A 21003-nucleotide genomic window follows, 5' to 3' on the forward strand; every position below is an offset into this window, starting at 1 on the left:
GAAAAAATTTTAAAGTGCATGCAGACACCATCTAGTAGCTGTGGTTGAGCGCAAGCACAGCGGACTGCTCCATACACACACAGGTCTTTCATTTATATATGTCTAATACTTTCAACTTATCACCAGTGTGGTTATCAGAAAAAGTGAATTTATTGCAACATTGAGGATACACAGAACCAGATTCCCCACACATGAAAATGTAATCAGTTCTCCTTTTTGCCCACAAAAACATTAATGTACTATTTTAAATGGACTATGAAGAAGACTTGTAAAAAAATCACATTGTTTTGTGCTCAAGTTCCACTTTTTTATACTACAGTTGTAATTATTTTATAATGTGCTTGGAAGTATACTTAATAGAATACATTAAGCAATAATTTGAATCAAATTCTGTATGCCAGACAAACGGGTACAAATGACAGGTTTGACATGAAACAGCTCTGCTCTAACAACTGTCTGCATTATTTCTTTAACGTTAATTTGGTGTATGATGTGTAGTCACAAACCACATCTTAATGTCTCAACTTGTTGTATTACAACGTCTAACACAACTGTGTTACATGAGAGGACAAAAAAGTGTGCCTTCCAATTTGCTTGGTAGTCTAAGTGATCATCTCTAATTTGGATCTTTGTGTAAAATATTCACAATATTTTTGGGAAGAAACTATTGAAATGATGTTTTCCTGTATATTTCTCACATACAACACATTCAATACTATGGGTAAGTGTTCTTATTAGGATGTAGAGCCTTAAAAAGAGATATACTTTAAAATTAAGTCAGTCAGCCTAGCATTTCTGAAAAAAAAACTATTAGAAATGATATGAATATTTTCCTGCATTACAAAATCCAAAATAGTTTAAACGAATGCACAACAGGGCTTAATCTCCACCGGTGTCGCTATTTTCAGTGACGACATACTCCAAGCTAGTTTTGTACCACATGGTGCCCTACATTAGTGACATAAAGAAACTGCTCATGTTGGCCTGGTACATGAGAAACATGGATGGCCTTGTTTAACCATTGACATGGGACAATTTGAATGAAAATACAGTATGTTGGCATTTAATAAATCAGTTTTACATTTGCTTTGTGTCTTTGAGAATGACTTCCTAGAAGCCAAAAACGAGAATCAGAATCAGCTAAATGTATTAATTACCCCAATGAAAACCTTTTGTAACATGAAAACATCCATGTTTTCTGCCTCAGTACACACTTTCTCTTTTTCATGTTACAGAATTGCACAAAATTAGAAAGTAAGCACTCTCCCTTTCTGAAAGCAGATGTGCCAATCATAAAGGTGTTATGAAAGTATGCAATAAAGACAGCTTTCAAAACTTAAGCCAAACAAACTCTACCACATACTGTTTTCCTTTTAGCTAAAATGGAAAAGGAACACTTAAAAAGTTGCCTGGGCATGTTTACCTCTAAAGAGTGAGTCCACCTGTCTTGGCATTGCATAGCATAAGTATTACAGTATTTTTTAGACTGATTAGTTTAGAACCATTTACATTTATTTACTTTAGGCACACTATTTTGCTTTTCTAACTCATAAAGGGTATATGCTATTAATTTCCTAAAAAATCTGAATGTTATTGGTAGGAATAACATGGAAGGGAGCACCCTTTAAAAGACAGGTTTGGTATTTTTCAAGATGAAGTTATTACTTTGTCAGAAGGGGACATTTTTTTGTACACTGGGTGGTTTAATTTCTCTCTTAGGCAAAGGAACATGCAAATATTACATTTAAAAGACAGTAGATGAAGAGGCAATAGGCACCCATTGGGTGAGAAGTTAAATGGCCAATTTCCTGGGTAATCCTGTTACTGATTATTGTGATGGCTGCTACAGAATATAGGTATTTGCTGTTCTTGCTCAAGAATCACTGCTTGAAGTTTTAACTGCTTTAAGGTATACAAACAACATGAAGCGAGGCATGCCTAGGTCACAGCAATGCAAGGAGCCCAGAGTGGGGAAAAAAGAACAATGAAGAGACGCTGACAGAGATTCAACCATTTGACAAAACTTTTGTTGGGAAACGAGTGTCCGTTGAACAGAGTGCATCCGTGGACGGTTGGACAATTAATTGTTGGGGTAACACAGTACAAAAACTGGACTCTGCGCCACTAAAGGTTGTATCCTGCACTTCAGAAACCTGTGCTCTATTATCGGTAAATTTCAAGAGTTTCCAGTCCCTTAGTAAAACTGGGTGGCATAGTCGGATATTTTAACGGTGTCTAGGTTAGACTACCTGTAAGTGTGACCAGACTCCTGTTATAACTTCAAAAATCATAGTATATGTTAATTTACTACATATAATTTTTTATACATTTTAGCCTGTTCTTTTGTTAGAGGAAAAAGAGCTGGGGTCCAAACCTAAAAATAAATGCCTTAAAATGTACTTAATATGTCCACTTTGAAGAAACAAAGGTTTTGAAATAAGAAAACATGCCATGTTTCTTAGGAATGAATGTGATAACAAATGTAAACTGAATGCAATACACTTTTATCATAGATTCCTGATGCTATTTTCTTCAGTTAAAGATACAGTTCCTGTTTGTTGGTCTGCTTACAGTGGACATTTTTGGTGGAGTTTTGACATTTTCCGCAGATGCACCCCTCAATTTGCCATATTCCTGTAATATCAGGCTGCCTATTTACACTGGCTCCCTGTTAAGCTTAGGCAGATTACAAAATCCTCCTTTTAACATATATGGCCTAGGTCCGGCCTACTTGGTCTGAAACTTATCATGAATATCAAATCAGAATGTAAACTAAGATCTCAAGATGCCAGTCTGCTTATGATTCCAAAGATTATTAAAATAACAGTGGGAGGTCGAGCTTTTAGTTACAGGGCCCCTAAACTGTGGAATGGTCTGCCTGCTACTATAAGAGATGCCCCTTCGATCTCAGCTTTTAAATCCCGGCTGAAGACTCACTACTTCAGTTTAGCATATCCTGACTAGAGCTGCTGATTAACTGTACAGACTGCATCTCTGTTGTTAGTCATTAGCACTAAAACATAAGTAACATGATAGTTATAATTTGTTACTAACCCTCACCTATTCTATTTCTCTTCTCAGTACTCAAATGTGGCACTTGGTGCCACTGCCCACCAACAAAGCTGTTTTGCCTGTGTAAGGAAAAGTCATCTCTGATGGAGGATCACAGGAATCGTCAGATAAAAGGGTTGTTTCATCGGATTGGCTAGCCCAGCACTGACTCAGCTGTGGAATGGCCAATAGGGGGTGGCAGCTTGATGAAGGAAGTCTCCAAGACTCTAAACAAATCCAAATCGTATTGTGTGATATCATCTATTGTTGAAATCTGTTCTGTACTTGTAATATTTCTATTGCACTATTATATTAAATTGAGGATTAATTGTGTTCTGTTCTGTGTATTGTATTGTATTGTATTTACCCCCTTTAATTGACACCCACTGCATGCCTTTCCCAAGGTTTTTTCCATTTTTTTTCCCTACAAGGAATTTTGTGTGAGTTTTGTCTTAGAGAGTCAAGGCTGGGGGGGGATGGTCAAGAGGAAATGCCTGTTAAAGCCCAATGCGGCACTTCTTGTGTGATTTTGGCCTATACAAAAATAAATTGTATTGTATTGCATTGTATATTTTCCTGTTTTTATTTCTGCAGTTCTGTTCTTTAAAGGTTACATTCTGCCATGGTGTGTAGCAGATAATGCTGTACACAAAACTGAGCAGATACAGTGGCAGAGAAGCCTGCCTCCCCTCTCTGGTCCCTCTTATTTCCGCTATAATCCACTCTTTTCTCATTACTTGTACTGTTCCTTCATCTTTTAAAACTGTTGCAATAACCCAAAATACTGAAAAAAGCTGTTGCCGATCTGACTAATTTCAGTAATTTTCGTCCTATTTCTAATCTACCCTTCATTTCCAAAATTCTTGAAAAAATAGTGGCTATTCAACTTCATTCTCATTTATTTCAAAATAATCTGTATGAACAGTTCCAGTCTGGTTTTTGTCCCCTCTACAGTACAGAAACGGCACTTATAAAAATTACTAATGACCTCCTTATGGCAGCTGATTCTGGTTTAATTACTATTCTCATCCTCCTTGATCTGAGTGCAGCCTTTGACACTATTTGTCACACAACTCTTCTCAATAGATTATCTTTAGTGGAGTGTGGGTAATGCCAATCAGATTGGTGTACATCCTACCTCTCAGGCCGCACTCAGTTTGTTCAGCTTAAAACTTTCACTTCCCAACCTACCACTGTTACTTCAGGTGTGCCCCAGGGCTCTGTCCTGGGGCCCCTTCTTTTCATTATTTACCTCCATCCCCTTGGTAATATCTTTCGTAAACATTAGCTTCCACTGTTATGCTGATGACACCCAGCTCTATCTCACTAGCAAACCGACTGCTACTGTTCCACCCTCCTCACTTATTGATTGCATAGCAGAAATCAAATCCTGGCTTTCTTCAAATTTTCTTAAATTAAATAGTGACAAAACTGAGGTTCTCCTCATTGGTACAAAATCAACATTATCCAAAACTGAAAATTTTTCATTTGTTATTGATAATTCCTCTGTCTCCCCTTCCCCATAGGTTAAGAGTCTGGGTGTCATCCTTGACAGTACTTTATCCGTTCAGTCCCACATCAATAACATCTCCCGGTCTGCATATTTCCACTTGCATGACATTAATCGTATTCACCCCTCCCTCACTCCCCACACCACTGCTATCCTTGTTCATAGTCTCGTCACTTCTTGTCTGGATTTTTGCAATTCCCTTTTCTTTGGTCTTTCTCGCAAATCTCTTTATAAGCTTCAACTGGTCCAGAATTCAGCTGCCCGCATCATTACTAGAGTCCTCTCTATTCACCATATCACTCCCGTTTTGCAGCAGCTTCACTGGCTTCCATTTAAGTTCCGCATTCAATTCAAAATTCTTCTGTTAACTTTTAAGGCCATCACAACCTTGCCCCTCCATATCTGTCTGACCTCCTCCATGTTGCCATTCCCTCCGTACCCTTAGATCCTCTTCCTCCATTCCCACTTGACTGTCCCCTTCGTCCGTATTACCACTATGGGGAGCAGAGCATTCAGTTGCACTGCTCTCCAGTTCTGGAACTCACTACCATCTGAACTTAGAAATATTGAATCATTTTCAATTTTCAAATCTAAAATTAAAACTAATTTGTTTAAGACACTGATTTTTTCTCTTTGATTACAATTGCTCAGTCTGATATTAATTTCTGTATTGTTAGGTTTGTTTATAATTCTGTTTTATCTATTGTTCGGTTGGTCCTTAAATGTTTAGAAAGGCACCAACAAATAAATAAAATGTATTATTATTATTATTAATATCCAATGAAATTATCTGACTTCAGCACACATGTGCCATGACTCAGAATGAGTACCAGAGGCACATGCATGCTGAAGTCATGTTATTTTCTTTTGCTATCTGTACTCAAATGAAATCTTTTTTTTTATAGTCAGCGCTGGCACAGATACAAAATCACATACAGACATATTGGTTTGTTTACAGATATGCACTTAAATAATATACATTTGTTTTCCAAATGGCACCTACTTTTCGTGTGTTACTTTCTCTGTTGTTTAACATAACATGCGGAGCAAGATGCTATCTGAGTGGCAGCTTGGTGTGTGTTGATGAAGGGTGCACATAAGAGTTTCATTGTCATTTGTACACATAACAATAAATATGAACTGAAATTATTAGTGTGCAAAACCTTGCTTTGTTTACTAACAAGCTTAGTTCAAGACCACCTGCACATTAGTACCAAGGATACAATTCCAATCAACACTTGGCCTTACACACTTTCTGTGGTGTGTCCTATGGATGTGCAAATTATCAAAAATTAAAAGGGCAGATTATCCGATAGAGCCAAGCCACAATGAAACAGATTGAAACACCATACATTCATTTTAAAAAGCAAAAACAAACTAGTTTTGTTTTTTTTTTTTTAATTGATTAAAAATGCTTCACTTTAGAAAGAAATGTAATGATGCAATTTAATATATACCATGATTGCAAAGAAATTACTTTGGCTTGAAAAGTAACAAACTTATCCTTTACAAAAACTCAAAGATAAACTTACTGTTAAGTCTGAAAACTACTCTAAGCCTTTTCTTTCCTTCTTCAACCCATTTTCTCTACTGCAAGGCCACCAACAATTATTAGCTTGGTTTAAGTTTTCAAACTTATGAGGTCATAGTACAAAGCCTTCTGTTACCCAGATCCTGATATCAATACAATCATTTCTTCATCAGTCTATTAAGAAGGGCAGTGCAGCTGCACAACTTGCTCTGCTTATTCTTTGCAGTTCTCAGAAGGCTGCTTGGTCAAATAATACATCTACATTGTATTCTTTCTGGTATCATATACAGCTTTTCCACAGTGCCACAGAATTAATTGTTAAAAAACAAAACAGGTAATAATATCCATCATTAATAACATAATTTAAGGTTTAAAATAAAACAAATAATGGATTTTCTAGAGATATTTCAAGAACACCTCAATGAAAATTATGTTGAATGAAAGATTCCTTTTAAAATATACATTCATTATTGTGCAGTGAAAGAAAGGCAGTTTTAGAACTGCCTTTGTCAGTAAGAGAGCAACATACCAAACGTCAGGCTGGCGCGAACTATTTTCATCAGCAGCTCATCAAACTTCCTGAACTCTTTATACACATCAGCACTCTGACTGGCAAAGGAGGACGTCTCAGGATAGGCTTCATTCCCAAAGAGTGTTAGATAGCCACAACTGTGGGCAGACAGCAAAAGAAATAATGCTTAAAACTGAATAGATTCTGTAGGAGATATCATTCTGATGCAAGGAAATTCAGAAATTATGTTATCTGTTAAAATGGAGAAATCAAGCATGGCTTATCATATGAACAAAACCATAAAATAACTTAAGAAAATATTTAGATAAGAATGTTTTTTTCGAAATCCTTACTATATGGTGTGTATAATAAAGTTGTTCCTTCAGAGTTGCCCTTACACTAAGTTGTTGGTTAATGCAGAACTAACAAAGGCTTAATTAAGTCATGGATGAGGAAATTGAGCATGAGAATGCAATGGTTGGTTATACTGCTCGTTGTATGCAACCATCTCTCTAATACTATCATGCAAGAAATATCCAGGGCATTATTTGGGGGCCCTGTATTGCATGTACCAGCACCCTCATACTGTAGATATCCCATTATTTTTTGGAAAATGATTTTTAAATTGTATTTTTTTATTAGTGTCTCCAATCTTTATTTACTAAATTAATGCTGTACAAAAAGTGAGAATCAACTGCACCAGATATGTTGTACCATGTGTAGTGTATTAATTTGTACAACTGAAAAACTATATTATGGTTGTCTAGGGTCTGACTAATGTTAGGACATTGCAGTCGAATATATTTATATAATTTATATAATTGCACCTTTTGACCTATATAGTTCAAGCCTTTCACTGCTTCAATGTATTCAGTATAACCTTAGATATGCTTCATTTTTTAAAAGAATTTGCCTATATTTTTCGAGGACTCTAAGTGAGAAGTCAAGCAAAATGACACCTTTTATTGGCTAACTAAAAAGATACATCTTGCCTGAAGAAGAGGCCTAAGCTTCCTCGAAAGCTTGCATATTGTAATATTTTTAGTTAGCCAACAAAAGGTGTCATTTTGCTTGACTTCTCACTACATTCATAATGGCTAACACGGTACAACACCCTAGTACTACAAGGATTTAAGGTAAAACATTCAGATTAAGCAACTGGGCATTAGCAACAAATAATCAAAGTTAATAATAATCGGTAATAAAATTATTACCAAAAAATTTTTTTTTATCGGTTGAAACTTTTTTTTATTGATTAACAGAGAACTCGAAGTGTGGCATCATTTCAGCTTTACATCTGGTGAGAAATCTGTGTCTTAACAAGATCTGTAAAAATGAATGGGTACAGGAGCATAACCATGATGTGGGAGCACTTGAACAGAAAAACACATAGGTGTAACGGAAGTTCCTTGCTCACTCATACTTGTGAATAATCCAGCAGCACTCTTAGCATCACTTTTTTTTTTTTTTACTTCTTCTGGCAGCTTAAAATCCTTATCTGACAGATAAATGTAAGTCATTAACAACAAAAGATTATATTATAAAATGCTATAAAGATGTTTATTCTGTACATTTCAGACTGTATATACAGTATAACATCAGATTTTGATATACTTTGTTAGTCCTCATGTCACTTAGATATTTTTTGAGGATTCCACATTAATGGTGTGTATTTAAACATGTTAGAAGGGGGTGAGGGGTTGAGACAGATTATAGAAATCAGCTGGAGAACTTTGTTTCTTGGTGTAAAGTGAATTGTCTAGAACAGGGGTCCCCAACTCCGGTCATGAAGGGCTCCACTGACTGCAGGTTTTCATTCTAACCCTTTTCTTAATTAGTGCCATGTCTTTGCTGCTAATGAACCTCTTTTGAATTAATTTTATTTGACTTGCTCTTGAAGACACAAACCCCTTAATTGTTTCTTTTTCCTTAATAAACTGCCAAACAATCATGAGATACAAAATGAGCCAAAACAAGTCCAGCAAACTGCGTCCATCATACAATATCTGAAAATAAAGAAAGGTGAAGGTCTCAGGAATGCTGATAATAATAAATAATTCATTACATTTATATAGCGCTTTTCTCAGTACTCAAAGCACTATCCACACAGGGAGGAACCGGACCCACAATCTTCCACAGTCTCCTTACTGCAAAGCAGCAGCACTACCACTGCGCCACCTGATCTTCTCAGGTCCACAAAACATTTTACTAGTGCTCTTAGAAAAGAGAAAATCAACAATTTCGGAAATGTCTGCTATTGCACAATGATAGCAGCAACAGACCATGGAATTAAAAAATGGGTTTAATTAGCAACAGGACTCGGCACTTAATTAAGCAATTGGTTGGGGTGAAATTGGTTGGAGTTTGAGGCCTTGACTTAGTTGGTCTTCTGTTGGCTCACTCACTTCACATTTCATTTATGTGTGGGTGCCATTTAAGGAAAGAAATGAAGCAATTCAGAGGAACGATGAAGAAATTCAGGGAAACAAACCTTAAAAAACAAGTCAATTAAAATGAATGGAAAAGGAGTTAATTAGCAGCAAAAACAGGGCACTAATTAAGAAAAGGGTTAGAATGAAAACCAGCAACCAGTGGTGCCCTCCAGAACCGGAGTTGGGGACCCCTGGTCTAGAACTTAACATCAGCAAAAACTAGGAAGCTTTTATTGAATTTCACCATACCAAAGAGTCTGTGAAGAATGGTGCAATGCTGCAAGTACTTGGGAATCCATAGCATTTACAGTCTGGACTTGTCTAGTAAATTCTAGTAGGAATTATATAACAAACTGAGAGTAGACTCTTTTTTTCTTATGAGACTGAATTCCTTTAATGTGTATAGTGACATGCTGTACGTGTTTTGAAACTCTGTGAAGGCCAGTGCAATTTTCTGCACTATGGTGCTGGGGTAATAACAGTACTTCAAGATAGGACCACTGAGTTACCAAGCTAATTAAAAGGAAAGGCTCGGTTATTGGTTAAGGGGAGCACACTTAACTCACTGGAGATAGCACCAGTTTTGTCTACATTCTGTATTCTGCTACTATTATGAACAATGCTGCACATTCTTTCTCTTTGAAAGACTGCCCTACTCTTAGCCAATAAATTAAGCAGTAGAAGAAATGCTACTGGGTCTCCTTGATACCTACAGTAATACGCTCTAATAAAGCCTCAATATGACTGCTCTTTTATCTTTAAGTTAGAAGTGCTCTTCTTTATCTAACTCTTGTTTGTACTCTATCTATCAATCTAAACCTACAAATGATTGTTAGTTCTGAATTCACCATAAGCTCATCAAGGGTACTAAAGAATCACAAAATTTGGAGATATGGGTTTAATTAAAAGACAACAAGTAAGACTTTAACTAAAAGAGGAAACACCATTTTAGGACTTGTGTTTTGTGGGAAGGAGTCTGTGTGGCAACCCAACACACTCAGAAGCCATAAGTAAGTTGTTTTTTAATTAAACATAATAATCACAAGGAGAACACAACCTACCAATACATATAAATATAAACAGGACACCGCAGCCTCTTTAGACCTATCTAAGTGGACATTGAAATCCTGCATTGTTAACTGGGTGGCATACCCAAAAGCTCACTTTAAAAGTACACCAAACTACTCCTTTCTTACTTCAAAATTATCTTTCTTATGACTTGAGTCTCCCTTCTTTTCAGTAGCTGAACAGGTGAAAATACCTTTGAATTCACTCTGTGGTGTTACGTTCAATCAAGCCTCAGAATTACTGATGCAGTCAGGGTTGGCTCTAATGTAGTTTCAGAATCACCAAGCCAATACTCCCTCTAGAAGTTTGTGGTTTCTCTGTATACCTGAGCCTTTAATCTACCAATTATGATGGAGTCAGTCCTGAGGGTGCTAAATAACTGTATAGAGTTCTTCAGTACATATTCAGTTTTAGTTTCAACTTCTAAAGGGTCCCATTACTGTTGAAAATATTTTGTGAAGTTTTAGTGACAAAGAAATGCTAGATCAGCAAATTGAATAATATAGACCAATGCCCTTACCATTTACCATCTTGAAAATCCTGGAAAGGATTGTACAGTACTCATTTCCCATTTCAAACAGTACTGGATCCCCTGGTGGTTTGCTTTTCAGGAAATGATTTAAATAGCATCATGATTCATCTACTTCAAAGGGGAATATTCTCATCTAGATATTGCAGGCAGCTATTTAGGCATCATATTTTCAGTGCCTTTAACATTATATAGTTCTTATTCCTTCGGGATAAGCTAAGGTTAAAGAACCCCCTTTATTGTTTTGGATTACTGACTGCTCAACCAATACCTCTTAGTTTGTGAGCCTACAAAACTATTAGACAAAATGAGTGCTCAGCAACACTGGGATCCCCAAGAGGGATTTTCACACTACCTCTCTGTTCCTCTAATACTGTACATATGACTTCAGAACAGTTGTGAGACTTGCCACATGACAAAGTTATATCAGTCTGCAATCATGGGGTGTACAAGTAGTGGACAGGTAAAGGAGGAATGATACAAAGGCCCGGTGGTAGAACTGAAACTGCACCTCTAAGCCAAAAATCTACAGTTCACTGTGAGCAAAGCTAAGCAGATACAGTAGTCGTTGAAGAGCAAGGTTTCTCTGATTCTGGTTTTTATTCAGGGAGTAGAAATTGAGGTGATTCTGGTACATCAGTAACAAAATCTGATTTTAGCTAAAAAAAAAAAAAAAAAAAAAAAAAAAAAGGACAGTTCATTCATGCTTAATTCCTGTCATATGGGATTTTTCTACATACCTCTTGTCAACTTACTGTTGCAGGTGTGCTATTTTACACAGTAGAGCATTGGGCAGCCTGAGGAGAGGAGATACCAATACACTTAATAAGATAACCAGGAAAGGTGAATATGCTTTTGTGAACTAACCTGGACTCGCTGGAGGAAGTAGCAGAGAGAAAAATGTTGGCCAAGCTTTTGGATATTATAAACAATGTCTCACAATCTCTGCATGGTAACACCCTGGTCAATGTGCACAGCACCTTCATCACAAGTTTCATTCTACTTGAGATAACAGTACCAGAGGTCTTATGTATTAATCATTCCCTAGCTAAATTATGTTTTCTTTCATGTAAATTGAATATATTAACCTCCTGTAACATGTAAAAAGCATTGCATTATGTTTTGGCATGACAAATAACATTTTTAGTAAATCTCAAAAGTATAATACTGATTCAAATAATAATAGTAATGATAAATAAAAATAATAATATGAAATGAACAATAATAAAAATAACAATAACAGTAATGGTAACACTACTAATGATGCGAAAACAGTATATAATCTCAAAATGAGTCCTTTGTGTGGTAAATCTTAAAGCACGGTGAAAGACACACTCCAACGTCATAGTCGGGACAATATTAGTGTGTTTCTTTTCAGATTTGCTTTCCAGATTTATCAGTTTTTGAACAGCACACTGCACAGGTGCAAGTTGGATTCTGCATTTTTTCTGTCTGAGGTATAAAATCAATAAAATGTCTACTAATAAGATGCTCTGCATTGATCCACAATGTGCTGGGTTGACTGCATCTCTTTAGCGGTAGTGTGGACAGTGGATGTGAGGCAATGATTTGCTCTACAAGCTGGCATATAAAGTTTTAATGAGATACAGTTTCGCCAGCTTTCTGTTTGTATAAGATGAATGCATACCAAATGCACTTGTTCCACCAGATGACGAAAAATCTTTTTTGAAGTATTTCTTTTGTTGCCTCTGCATAAAGGGACCGAAAGACAATTCTTGATCCGCATGATCTATGCCGCCTATTGTGCTATTGTAGTCGATCACAGCATAAGGCTTCATATAACCTGCTAGTTGCCTTTTGCCTGTACAGTTACTGTGGCTGCATTATGTACAGTACTAAGAAGACAAACATCTTTCTAGTCCTTCAATTTCAGCGCAATCACTTTACCCTTTTGAAAAGCTACTAGCTCACCTCGCTGTAATTTAGCTCTGCCAAAGTCTTCAGGCATGCCACGACGGTTAAAAAGCAAAGGTCCATATGTATCAGTCTTTCTTTGCAGGAAGATGTCAGACAGCTCTGGTGAAGTATAAAACTTGTCCATAGTTACACAGTAACCTTGATCCAGCAGAACACCTATCAAAGTCCGCACCGATGACGCAGCAACACCGTTCCGATTGTATTTCAGATCAAACATTGTCCCTTTTCCTGTGTACAGGATTCCAATTGTATCGGTTTTAGATTCACAAAGCTTGTAAAACTTTATGCCAAATCTTGTTCTTTTTGACGCGATGCACTGTATCCATGACAGTCTGCCTTTATAAGCCAACAGACTTTCATTGATGTTGACATCACAATCCGGAAAGTAAACGCTCCAAAATTTTGCTACAATGGCCTATTATATAACCCAAAGTTTCTTTAGTTTGGGTGCTGAATGGGTATTCTCAAAGTCTTCATTATTGGTAAAGTGCAAATATTTCATAATTAGTGAAAACCTACACTCAGATGTAAATTTCTTCAAAGAATGGCAGCAATGACAGCACTTTTACAGCCCGAGTGATTCTCGCTTCTAATGCTAATGCAAGACTCATCTGTACAGTTGTCCGAGTGACACTAGGGACTAACACTTTTAGCACGGTGTTCACAGCCCAAATTATGCTCGGGTCTAACGCTACAGAGGCTACGAAATCTATTTTGGAGCAAATCAAAGATGAATCCACAAGGAATTGTAAAAACAAAGTATATTGTACACAAACAAGAGTCAGAGGGTAAGGGAAGAAGTGCAGGAGACACAAAACAATCACTATAATGAAAGGCAAACTGCTTAGATTTCCTTAATTCTGAAAAGTCATTGACTGCTTTTGAAAACTGGCATTTCTCTGGTTAAAATTAGATGGATTTATCCTAAGGGAAAACTACAGTGTTACAGCAGCCTACACAAAAAAAAAAAAAAAACTATACATAATTTAAAGTTACATCTAAATTGGTATTTACTAATTGGGTAATTAGCTCATCTCAATTTCAAAATTACCTTATTCTGTCTGTTGTCTTTAATGCAGCCTCCATACTCCATAATGTAAAATCTCAGAAAATTCATAACAATCTTGAATAGCATCACTAAAAGATGTACAGTGAAGCTGAATATAATGAGCTGGGGACTCCTTACGTCTTGGCAAGTTTGACAAATTACTTGTGAATGTGTTGTGTCTTTATTAAAGTGCAGTGCTGTAGTTTACCTTCTCTGTTATTTAGTTTAGTGTCAGGGCCCATTATAAATTCTAACACCAAATGGTGTTCCTTCATTTGTCTTGCTGTCACTACTGAAACACAGATGACCCAGTGACACCTTTTAGTCTTGGTTTGTGCTGCTGTGGTGTGACACTGAATCATTTATTTCTAATCAGAGTTTTCATTTATTTCCTTTCCTTCTTTTACTCATCCACAGGGAAAAGTAGATTCCCCAGGAGTCTTCAGTTTCTACAGTAATTTTTAATTTTCAGCTATTTCCTGTGCTTCTATTCCTAGACCAGAAAAATACACTTTGTAAAATATTTCACTTCTGCCATCTTTAGCTCAAGCTTCTTGTAAATAAAAAGCCTATCATTATTTTTGATTCTCTGATGATACCAAAACAGCTCTGAATAAAATTATTTTTCTTCTGCCTACTTATGAAATTCTCTTTGTTTCTGTGCAAATTCTTACTGTGTAGACACTTTTATGCATGAGTTCCCACCGGCGGGACATGGCAATATTTCAAAGCTGTATATGTTTGTTGCAGTAAAACAAGTCAATCAAAAGCAGTAATGGTATTTTTACATACCCAAGGGTTTCTACTTTCAAATAAATCAGAATTTTCCATGTTGTCTGCTCTCTTTTATTATTTAAATATATGATTTGCACAGGTATACTCCAAGGTGAGCAGCATGTCACAACTGAGTGAATCTGCTTTTAGCAAAGATTAGCCTACTTCAAGCCACATACAGGAAAGGCTCATTGCCATTGGATAGTCGGATTTCAGCCCAATCTGTTGATGTCTATGATTGGCCATTCACATTACATGTCGCATCTGCGCATAAAAGACATGGAATAAATGGCTTCTGAGATTCTGAGCTCATCTTTACAGCATTACCAAGTCAGATTCTGATCACAATGTTGACTCTGTTGAGAATGACACATTTAATAAAGGATTTGATGTTACTCTTGATTTGTAAGTATCCATATTACTAAACGAGAATGGTAAACCGGATATGGACGCAGGGACCTGCCCGTGGACGTAAAAGACATAGTGTGCAAGTGTCACACAAAAACCCCCCAGAGTGAAACGGGAGAGACCACGCACGTGCGCTGGCGCCACACCAAGCCACCCCACCCCCCCACCCCCCCCGCACCAGAGCAAAACGGGAGAGACTACGAACCGTCAGAGTAAGAGACAAAGTAAAACGTCATAAAGAAGTTAAAGAACAAGGACAAACACATGGAGAGCAGGTTACAGAACAAAGCCCCCCTCCCCAGAGTAAAACGAGAAAGACTACGAACCGTCCGACATGCCGCAAGCAGGATAAAGCGAGGTCAGAAATAAAACACAGAGTAGGAAACAAAGCAAAACTTTTTAAAGAACGGGGACGAACACATGGAGAGCGGGTTACAGATGATGAAAACTGGAATGCAACAGCTTCAAAAAAAACCTAGGCACGAAACACATGAACACCGAGATACAGAATATAAAGGCAGAAACAGCGACAGTTAAACGTCCACACCACACAGCGGAGGCGGACCCCGACACAGCTCGAGTGACCGAGATACAAACACGCGCCTGACTGGATAGAATTAATGAACGCAGGCGCCTACAACGTGCGTCTGAAATGCTGCAGACCAGACAGGCACTGCTCCAAAAAGAAAGAGCTCGACTAAACGACATACGAAGTGAAACGGGAAACACTACAGAGTCCGCAGTGCTCCACAATGCACCGCATAATAGTTCGGAAAGAGCTTCATAGTAACAGTGGGGAGACCCAGAGTGACACGGGCGAACGCTCCGTTTTAAACATACATCATCCTCACATGTCCAAACTATACAGCATAGGTGAATCACATTACAGTGATGCATTATTAACAGTAAGATAAACATCACAGTATCGCAAACAAATGAAAATTATTACTCGAAAAAGGGAAAATATATTCACCACGGACCAGATGTCATTGAAACAAAAGCAGAATAAAGTGAGATCAGAAATGAAAGACAGAGTAGAAAGCAAAGTAAAACGTCATAAACAGGTTAAACGAGGGGGCCAAACACATGGACAGCAGGTTACAGATAATGAAGACCGGAATTCAAAAGCTTCAAAAACAAAAGCGCGACTGACCGAGATACAAACTGAAAACGGGAAACACTACGGGGTCCGCAGTAGTCCACAATGCACCACATAATAGTACGGACAGAGCTCCGTATTAATAGTGGGGGGCCCCAGGGTGACACGGGCGAACGCTCCGTATTAAACGTGCGTCATCCTCACACGTGGCTGCCCATCGGGCACGGGTTCAAAACGCTGGGGGTAGGTGAGCAAAGCGAGCAGGGGGCAGAGCCCCCTTGTTACTTATAGTATAACTTTAAAACATTGTGGCATGCAGTTTTACAGTTCAAGTGTCAAGGGTTCAATTACCATACCTGGATACTGTCTTCTGCATATTCTCCTTATGTTAGTTTACTGAGTAGTGCTCTTTCAGTTTCAACTAAGAGTACCGGCTGTGTTTTCTGTGAGTACTATTAGAAATGGGATAAAAAAATCTTGCACATCTCTGTTGATCCTTTCAGTGATGGTGGCAGTGGCAGGGGTGAGGCAAATTATACCATTAACAAGTCTCATGTGCTCGTGACCCAGCGACTACAATCTGCAAATCAAAAGTAGCTGAGAAACACTGGTTTAGGTGTATTGTATGTGTCTGTATGACTAGCTTAGAGCTCAGGACTGCCATGTAAGGCATTGTTCCCATCCCCACATGCCTGCACTGTAAGAAGATGGTATGAAAATGTATGTATGTCCTTAGTTTATTTCACACACGAGATACAAGACAGAAAGAACTGCAACTTATGGAAGGATAGAATGTGTGGATTGCCGCACAAAAACCCCAATCTAGTGTACAAAACATAAGGTTTCACTGTGTTCAGTGACTGCAGTGGGCTGGTGCCCTGCCTGGGATTTGTTCCTACCTTGTGCCCTGTGTTGGCTGGGATTTGCTCCAGCAGAACCCCGTGACCCTGTGTTAGATTGGTTGGACAATGACTGACTGACTGTGTTCAGTGGTAAACAAAAATTGTTTTAAGAACTAACATGAAATATAATTTCAAAAGTAAAGGTTTGGGTGAGAATGTAATTATATGTATCTTTTTCTTGGTCTTTCAGCTGCTCCCGTTAGGGGTTGCCACAGCGGATCATCTTCTTCCATATTTTTCTGTCCTCTGGATCTTATTCTGTTACACCCATCACCTGCATGTCCTCTCTCACCACAACCATAAACCTTCGCTTAGGCCTTCCTCTTTTCCTCTTGCCTGGCAGCTCAATCTTTAACATCCTTTTCCCAATATACCCAGCATCTCTCCTCTGCACATGTCCAAACCAACGCAATCTCGCCTCTCTGACTTTGTCTCCAAATCGTCCAACTTGAGCTGACCCTCTAATGTACTAATTTCTAATCCTGTCCATCCTTGTCACACCCAATGAAAATCTTAGCATCTTTAACTCTGCCTCCTCCAGCTCTGTATATAATTATGTGTATATAATCACACTTGCTTAAGACTTATATGGAGTGTGTGCGTGTTTGTGTGTGTATAAATATTTTTTTCTGAAAAATGGAAAAAATATATAACTGCTGCTGCAATACTTGCTTTGAGAGATTGTTTAGGTGCAAGAGACTAAATGCTTCCAAAAAGGGACACCATGTTTCAAACAGGAGTACACCTTGTGCCAAACAGTATAGCTTTGCAGTGTTATGGTATATGCCATCTAAACTTGGTACAATAACTGACAAATTGGGCACAAAAGAAAATTTATTCCTGAGTTGTGCATTATAAAAATGTCTTGGTTATGTATTTTAAAATCCATTTTTTGAGAGAAATCCCGAAAACACCAAATTATTTTGCATTTTTTTTAGTTGATATTGATGTAAACAAAGGTTTTTAATGATATAAATACGATTTTTTTTTAGAAGAAAAAGCGTTGTATCACTACTCTTCAGCCATTTGCAATTCTTTTTTTAGATAAGTAGAGTAATAGCTATTTATTGTCTTGGCATACTTTCTATATGCCAAGAACCCCTTAGTGCATAAGGAGTAAATCCTGCATAAGTAATTAATGATTCTGAACCCAGAGATTTCATGACTTTATACTCAGATTGATTTTCTTGTCTCACCTGCCTTCTTTCACTTACTCTGTTCTCAGAAGTGAAAGAGAGACATTTGAGGAGAATATGCCTTAGGAAGAACATAAATACATTTCCTTGTCCTTTTCTGCAGCCTCAGTCATACCTTTTTCCTACAGCATGACTAAAGTACTTTTATGCAATCTGCGGTTTATCCCACCTCTTACTTGAAATTATTTGGCCATTAATACTTTAGTTCCATCACAGAATGTAATGAGTGTATTAATTAGTGTGGTGAGTCTATAAATTTGTGTGGTCTGTCTGCTTGAGTTTGGTACTCCTTTGTTGTGCCTTTTGAAATCCTCCTGTATTTTATTATTTATTATCACTTATCTTCCTACTGGTATATTTGTTTTTTTAATTCTTACAGATAGCATGGAGCCAGTAGAAAGCCATCCTGATGTCTCAAACACAGAAGAATGCTACAGAAGTTTAAAAGCTTTTCCATACACAGTGCTGGAGGAGTTCTCCTTTATGGCTTCCTTAAGATTATACATTTTTTTGGAAACCAGAAGGCCTCTGATTTGTAACTGGAGAGCAGTGCTAAGGTACATGCCACAGAAGAGATTCATGAGCAGGGACAACTTGAGGAAAGCTGACAACCATCCCTTTTTGCTTCAGGATAATGGTCCCGCTGACACTGCATAAATTGCAATGGCTGCCCTATGAAATGTGGTTTCAAAGAGATGTCACACCCACCCTATTCTGCAGACCTGGCCCCATATGACCAGTCTGAAGACCTACTGTATGGCATCCTATGCCAGTGATGAAAATGTTAAATCAGAACATACAGTAAGAGTGGCTGCACGAGCAAGACAAAAGTTTCATAGAAAAAGTGTGAAATTTGCAACTACTGTATAAGTAATCACAGGAAGTATCTTGAAACTTGTTTGGTGTTTGTTTTTTTCCTTTATAAATCAAGCTAAAAACTGTCTGATTACTCCTTTTGATCACTCATGTACAGTATATAATATATGTGACAAATTTATAGGTATTATATAAAATATATAAAAAGTATTATATATATATATATATATATATATATATATATATATATATACATATACACACAGGTAAAATTCCGTTACAATGAACTGCCAGAGACCTAAACAATATTTTGTTGTAATGAAAATTTCATTGAAATGAGATTCTGTATTTGTTGCTATAGTGCTTTCTTTAACTTCTGTCCAGGCGTTTGCAATCATTTCAATAGCTTCTTTCGCTTTAATTTTAATCTTCTCCTGTCTAGAAGTTATGATGACGAGAATTTTTCTCAGCATTTCCTTGCAATAATACACTTTTAGGGTTTCGAATGATGCCCGAACCCATTGGCTGAAGCACTGCTGTGCAACTGGGTGGGAGGAATTCAACTCGAACATTATCTAAATGCGGAAGCCTGTTGTGGGCAACACAGTTATCAATCAGAAGCCGAATCATCCTTTACTTCTTCTTCCCGAAGTGATATTGCCGCATCTGTGGAAGATTGTTTGCCCGTTGCCGGGGCAGGGCAACCACAGTCTCACAACGCTGCAGTGAGGCGCCACAGAAGCAAATCCTAAAAGATTGTGGGTGTGCTATAAGTCCCTGTCTTGCACCCTAAAACACGAGGCTTAGTCTCAGTACTTTAGCAAAACCAGCTTTATTCAGCTTGAAACAGGAACAGCACAGTTATTTATTGTAGTGTGATCTGCCACTCTCTTATACTCAGACACAGCACTCAGGCAGGGTCATGGCCAGGTTAGTGGCCAAATAAATACTGTTCCCTGCATCACCCATCGAGATCTTTTCTGTTTGCTTTGGTGAAGAGCCGCCCCGGCGTTGTGAGCCTGCTGTTGCCCCGGCAACAGATACAGTAAGTAGTCTTCCATAGTGGCGGTGATCGCAGTTCAGGACACTCTTCGGTGTTTTGTCCAGTTGGAGGAGGTCCCAAGAGAGTTTACAAACCTCACATTTTCTTGAATGAGTGCCGCCTTAATAGGAATGTTTCTTGTACGAGCATCACTGAATCACATAAAAACTGCTTTTTCGGCATCTTCAAACGCAGCAGTTTGCATACATTTGCAACCCAAGATTTTTCTTCTTTTTTTGCTCGGTCTTTCAAAAAAGGTTAACAGTGGCAATGGCGAAATTCCGAATTCACTGGCAATGTCTTTTTTTTTTTTTTGCCGCAATCGAGAGCTGAAAAAAATTACGAAGTTTTTGTTTTTTCGTGTCTGCCGTTTCCATAAGAGGATGACAATGAGTTAAATTCCAATGGATGTTTTTCAAATGTTGACGAGCAATAAGCAAAAGGTATCACTGAAAACCACCGAAAACAAAGACAGCAAAAAAAAAAAAAAACAGCACGAGGAAAAGTCCGAAGAAAGAAAAAAATTACAATGTTTCTGTTTGGGGATCGTTGTGCACAACTGAGCTGCAACCACAGAACTAACTGCTCTGTGGATGATTCAAGCATTTCAAGGTCACTTCGTTGTAATGAAAGTATCTGCTATCTGCTGAATGTACTTCATAATAATGAGATTTCTATAGACTCACGTCATAGGGGGAAACTGTCGGGACCATAAAAATACTTTTTTGTAAAGATATTCGTTCTAACGGAATTTTACCCGTATATATAGTGTTAGGAATATTTTCTTACCAAAACATTGTGCTGTAACAGAAATGAAGAAGTCCGTCTTCTTTCCACATATGATTATGCCCATTCAAAACAGAAAGCAGATGAGAGCAAAGATTAGACTGCATCCTTATATTTAGCAACTCCAAATGTTCAGCCTGTAAATACCTGGATGGAGAAATGAATATGTTTACTTTTAGGCTGAATTTATTTTAAGTTTAGCAAATATTTGCTGTTTATTAGGTTTCATTTGTTTAGTTTTCCACCTTATTACTCTCAAGCATTCAATATTTTAAACATTTCCTGACAAAAGTGGTGAGAAGTTTATTTAAAAATTGACAACAAAAATATTAATGAGCCTAGTGCTGCTGGGAAAGCACATT

The 21003-nt window shown here is 37.6% G+C and overlaps 1 protein-coding gene across 1 annotated transcript in view; it reads right to left on the reverse strand.

Moving 5' to 3' along the window:
• ptgis (prostaglandin I2 (prostacyclin) synthase) overlaps positions 1-21003 on the reverse strand; it is a 76106-nt gene that overhangs the window by 28695 nt on the left and 26408 nt on the right. The window contains exons 4-5 of the mRNA XM_028811736.2: positions 20645-20788; positions 6622-6761 (exon numbers count right to left, since the gene is read on the reverse strand). Coding sequence (XP_028667569.2) covers positions 6622-6761; positions 20645-20788 — 284 coding nt within the window. The remainder of the gene's footprint in view (positions 1-6621; positions 6762-20644; positions 20789-21003) is intronic.

Source organism: Erpetoichthys calabaricus, chromosome 10 (genome assembly GCF_900747795.2).
Source record: "Erpetoichthys calabaricus chromosome 10, fErpCal1.3, whole genome shotgun sequence".
Taxonomy (NCBI): domain Eukaryota; kingdom Metazoa; phylum Chordata; class Cladistia; order Polypteriformes; family Polypteridae; genus Erpetoichthys; species Erpetoichthys calabaricus.